Source organism: Sinocyclocheilus rhinocerous, unplaced genomic scaffold (assembly GCF_001515625.1).
Source record: "Sinocyclocheilus rhinocerous isolate Xijiao unplaced genomic scaffold, SAMN03320098_v1.1 scaffold1733, whole genome shotgun sequence".
NCBI classification, from domain to species: Eukaryota; Metazoa; Chordata; class Actinopteri; order Cypriniformes; family Cyprinidae; genus Sinocyclocheilus; species Sinocyclocheilus rhinocerous.
In genome coordinates, this window is record NW_015640388.1 from 912,358 (window position 1) to 918,176 (window position 5,819).

General features: G+C 37.1%; 1 protein-coding gene across 1 annotated transcript in view; it reads right to left on the bottom strand.

The window, feature by feature from the left end:
* LOC107752654 (kinesin-like protein KIF1A) overlaps positions 1-5,819 on the bottom strand; it is a 97,841-nt gene that overhangs the window by 5,147 nt on the left and 86,875 nt on the right. The window contains exons 48-53 of the mRNA XM_016568685.1: positions 4,934-4,957; positions 4,375-4,489; positions 862-995; positions 704-765; positions 453-598; positions 290-355 (exon numbers count right to left, since the gene is read on the bottom strand). Of these exons, the coding sequence (XP_016424171.1) occupies positions 290-355; positions 453-598; positions 704-765; positions 862-995; positions 4,375-4,489; positions 4,934-4,957 (547 nt within the window). The remainder of the gene's footprint in view (positions 1-289; positions 356-452; positions 599-703; positions 766-861; positions 996-4,374; positions 4,490-4,933; positions 4,958-5,819) is intronic.

Here is a 5,819-nt window from a genome sequence, read left to right on the forward strand (position 1 = left end):
TATATAAAAAAATTATAATAATAATAATGTGTGTGTATGTGTATGTGTGTAAAAAATAATTTAAAAAACTGGATGGCCCAGGCTATAAAATATAATAATTTATATATAATATATTATATATAATACATATAACTAAGCAGGTTAGTCACTGATTTACCTTTGCAGCCAGCTCCTTCTGCCTCTCGTTGGGTGTGTCAGGGCCGGGGCAAGGGTTGTGGCCCAGGCCCAGGTGGGTGGATGGGGAAGAGGACTCGGTTAGATCCTCACTCCCGCAGGACAGCAGCGACTCCTGGCCCAGCAGCAGGGTGGACTCCAGCTTCTCCCTAAGGAGGAGGTAGTGTCTGGTTTTCTCCACCTAACATACGGCAGAAGGAAATGAGTGCTTAGATCCCCAGCAGAGCTGCCATGCCACATTCTATCGCATTGAAAACCAAATAAGTAGATGTTCTCACCTCCTGCAGGAGGCTCAGTTTCTCCAGCTCCCACTGATGGTCCAGGATGAGGCTGTCACTGCGGGGCCTCCAGCCAGCCAGGTTCTCCTCCCCTCGCACATATGCCACCGACGTATCCAGCACCCTCCTGCGCCGTCTTTGCATTCCTGCACATTCAGGTGTCATTTCAACAGCAGAACCCCCTAAAATCTAAATTGCCCAGCATCCCATAAATCCTCAGTGAAACAGACATGAGATGACTGGTGTCTTACCTGGGCTCCCTGCATCAGCCAAGTGGCACAGACTGAGCTCATACACACCAGTTACACGGTTTCTAAATGTAAAAACAAACGAAAGGAAACAATATGGTAACTTAAATTACAAGAGCAACACTGCAAAGGACTTGTGCGGTGAGATGAAGCAGCTGTACCCTTCAGATGGCCTCAAGGTGCCACTGCTGAAGAGGTTCCTGATGGAGCGAGATGCTGGGAGCTTGGCGTCTCTTGAGTAGAACACCATGCATAAGTCTTTGGTTATCACTGTGGGCTGTGTGCAATTCTCCATCTAGGAAGAGTAAACCACTGTAAGTGTTTCAATCTAAAGTGGTGCTTCAAATAACCATAGCTTGATAAAGAACAGGGGACATCTATAGAGCGCAACAGTCAGGTTCCAAAAGAGGAATCGATTTTTAATGTGTGTGTGTAAATATGTATATATACTGTATATATATATATATATATATATAGTGCAGAGCATTAATGAGTATACCCCCTCTGAATAAATACAAAATATGTATTTTCTTAATGATTACTAATACAATTCATGGAAAGATAGCAAAATTGAAATGTAATAAACATATACTTAATAAAAAAAAGAGAAATATATGTCATTAATATCTGTAAAATAAGTAAACTAGCCAATTTTGTTTAAATGAAGGATTGCAAAAATGAGTACACGCTAGGTTTAATTCAACAAATGTATAATATTCTAGTACTTAGAATGCCCTCCATAATTTTAAGTATATTGCTCCGATCCTTCTTGGCACTGAGTGTACAAGTTGATGACCTTAAATGCCCTGGCCTTTAATGAGGAGTGTTGCTCAACTCGTCTCTACAGAATCCCCCACAGGTGCTCAAGAGTGTTAAGATTGGGTGAAATACATGTCTACTGAAGGATTTTCACCTTGGGAGAATGCATATCTTCATTGTCATGTTGAAAAAAATGCCCAACAATGCAGGGAATGAGGAGAGGGTAGCATCTTCTGTTTCAAGTTTTTGTATTACATCACACAGTGGCATCCCTATATAAGAGCTTTACTACCACTGAACTTCACTGTGGGAACCAGGCACTTCTCACTGTACTCCTCCTCTAGCAACACCATAACATTTTAGATGCTGTTAGATCCAAAATGAGCAACTTGGTATCATGAGACCAGAGTATGGATTCCCAGAAGACTATATTTTGTAAATATGGACCTTGGAAAAGGTTAAATGAGTTTATTGTGCTTTGGCTACAGTAGGTAGTGTGAACAACAACCATGCATGTCACTTCTGCAGGCTGCATCTTCCTCTGTGAGATAAACAGTCACTTTTTCACAGCTTTTGCCGGCTCTGAGACACTTGCTTGGTATTTCTCCTGCTCTTTTTCTAGCAAAAAATCACCCATCACTAAATGAAAACTTAAAGTGAAGGCCTTATTATTTCAGGGGCCTTGTCACAAGTTCATTGTTTTTGAATTTCTGTGTTACTAGGCGCGTTTCCATTACAGATTTGCGCAAAACTTTGGCGATATTTTATAGATGTCGATAAAAAAGTATTGCGAAATGACGGCGTTTCCATTAACCAATGTTATGAGACTTAAACGTAACCTTTTGCCTCTCGCGATAAGTCATGGCAACGGACTGAAATTACACATAAAAAAAAAAAAATTACACATAAAAAAAAAATAATTCAGAGCCACACTGCACCGCAGACGTGTGCAGTGTAAATTGTCTAAGCATTAATGGTAGGGAAAGCCCCTTATACTGGAGCGCGGCCACTTATGAAGTGTTTCTTGGAGGTTATAGTACATTGAAGAATGATCATATGACTTTTTACATACGCCATGTGACCTGTAAATGCGAAAAAGCCGTTTCCATTGCAGTTTTGTGAATTATTCCTTTTTCGCATTGCCTGAAAAACCACCTCATGCTAGCGTAAAAACTTTTTTGTGATATATGGGCGTTTTTGCGAAATTGACGAGTTTCCATTGGGCGTATTTTCAATTCACAATTTCAATTTGCGCAATTTGAAGGGTAATGGAAACGCGCCTACTTTTGTCATATTTTCACACTTAAAATATTGATTTGGTATTCCTCTCGTACCATTGTCCTATTTTGTGCTAAGAAATAAGTCTCCTGACAGTTCTCTCCCAAGTGGTTCCATTGTTGTCAGCATTAGTCTAAGAATGATTCATTGGGCTATATAACACTTTTAATTGTCAAGAAAGGACTTCTTTTTAAAAGTTTTGGTTCAACATACTTACCTGTTGATCAAAAATTGCCTTAAACTTACACCAGATTTTTTTATTTTTTTTTATTTAGTAACTTTCAGGAGGGTGTACTAATTTTTGCAACACAACATTTTATAACTTTGATAAGAAAAATCTTAATTTTCCTGAATATTTTTGACATGCTTCTTTGGTAATTGATCAAGCAGACTTGCTGGAACATTATATCTCTAAAGATACCTAACATGTCTATGTCTTCTAAGTAAAGAGTAATTGCTGAATTTGTTACGTTTCAGAGTTTCATTTATGCTGTGCACTCAAACAAGCTCTACAGCGATCACTCAGTCACATCTTATATACTTACTGTATATACTTAGATACTTTTTTTTTGTTTAAACAGAACTTAATACTTATTCAGCAAGGACACATGAAATTGATGTAACTGACGTAAGTCACATTAAACACTTTTACACTGTTAAAAAACAATCTCTCAAGATCCCTAACATGTCTATGTCTTCTAAGTAAAGAGTAATTGCTGAATTTGTTACGTTTCAGAGTTTAATTTATGCTGTGCACTCAAACAAGCTCTACAGTGATCACTCAGTCACATCTTATATACTTACTGTATATACTTAGATACTTTTTTTTTGTTTAAACAGAACTTAATACTTATTCAGCAAGGACACATGAAATTGATGTAACTGACGTAAGTCACATTAAACACTTTTACACTGTTAAAAAACAGGAAACGTCTCATGACCAAATCACCAAATCAGCATATTACAATGATTTCTTAAAACAAAAACATGTAGTAACGGCTGTTACTGTAGTAAACAGTTCTTTTAAATTGTAATAATAGTTTACAATATTAAATTTTTACTGTATTTTGATCAAATAAATGCAGCCTTGGTAAGAATAACAGTCTTCATTTAAAAAATATTTAAAAAACAAATATTCTCCAAACCTTTAATCTTCCCCAAACATTTGAACAATAGTGCATATCTGAATATTTTACAAGAAACTTAAAATATATAGTTTCTATCCTTAAAATCAGTCATCAATGATTACATCATTTTCAATGCTTCAATAAATGTTACATCAAAAAATGTCCTTTTATCTGATTTACAAATACTTCTTTGCTTTAAATCAAAATTTGTAATGTTTTTTATTTTATTTATTATTATTATTTTTATTATGTCTGTGTAAAAATGAATAGGAAAAATACTTCACAGAACCAGGACCACTACTAAAAGTGGGCAAGCACTGTTGCACTCTATAGAGTCACAAAGTTCTCTGCTATTTGCCTCTTTTTCCACATATGTACTTGATTCAACCATTACAAATGCTGTGGGCTGTTTGGTAGATTAAATTAGCTGGAATTAAATCATGTAGGTCTGTAACTCTCCCAAATGAACTTCTCATCCCCCCATATGAATAAGTGAATGGCCTTGGTTACCTCCAGGTAAGCAGACAGAGTCATGTAGATTTTCTCTCCGTAAGGAGTGACACGGTTAAGCAGCAAAGAGTTGTGCATGGATGAATCCCAAGCAGCCTCAAAATGGTAGAATGTCCTAGATTAACAGTAGAAAATAGCCTTAAAGATATAATTTAATTTATAGACCAAGGTGAATATACATATTCTCTTATGTTATCATTTTATAGATGCTATTGTTAAATGCTATGCTAATACATAATAAATATGGTCAGCTTGTTAGGCAAAACACCTACTGACACAAGCATTACAGTGTCTGTGTTACTTTGATAAATCAGATCATATTGTATTATAAAGTGACATTCTAAGAACACAAAAGTGTTTAAAAATGGCGAGGAGTGAAGACAATACAAATGCATGCAACACAAGACTCTAACTTCATCACTAGATATGAATACCACCACCAATGATATGTAAAACAATGACAGTTATCAATAAAAAATACAGAAATTAAATTAAAATAATGAGGGATGAAAGAAGTGATCATTAGAGGAGGGAGGCAAGTACAAGGGGACGCTTATACCTAGGATTAATCCCCAAGGAAATGCTTTAGGTGGAGAGGAAAGAATCAATGATAGAATCATAGGTAAGACAGTTCAGAGAAGTAAATTACGGCCTCTGGTTGTTATTATATTGCATCTTCTATCATCTCACATCAGCTCTGTTATGGTCTCACAGACCTCAAATGAACTAATATTGGCCCTGAAGTTATGCTATACCATGAGAAAGTACATGAAAATAGTATGGGTTGCATCTTACTCATAAATTATATTCACCTTGCTGAACTTCCAGCCTACCCACCCTCGCTCTGATAAATACAGGTCATAACCTGCTGAAATGATCAAAGATTAGATTTCTGGCCCTCGGCCTGGGAAGGGTCTTAAATCTCCAAATGCCTGAGTCAGAAGTATATGAGAGGGGCCGAGCTTCTCTGAGGTATGTGATAGATTGAGCTTGTGTGCTTTAGATGTTGAGTGTTAAAGGGAATGGATCTGCATGACCCAGTAGGCAGCTTTGAGGCTGTCATTCAGACATGGAGAGAGAAAAAAAGAAGGGGAAGAGGTCCTGGAAATTGATTTGTTGAAGGGATAGAGAGAAAATAATTAGACAATGCGGGAGAAATTTCAAAGGTCACTGTGGGGTTGTGATCAAGGCTAAGGTCTAGAGCAGACCATCCCACTTCTTTGCCTACTGAGGACTGAAAAGGGATTTTTCATCCAAAAAATAATAATAATTCTGTCATCGTTTAAGGCTGGAATACACTACATGACTTTTGCCCAGATTTTGGCTCCTACTTGTAGTCTGGATGAAGTGACAATAGTTGCCGAATGTCAGAGCCAGTCTGCAGATTCTGGGCAGGTGGAGTTAACAGATTTCACAGTAAATTGTGTACTCTATAATGGTCTGGT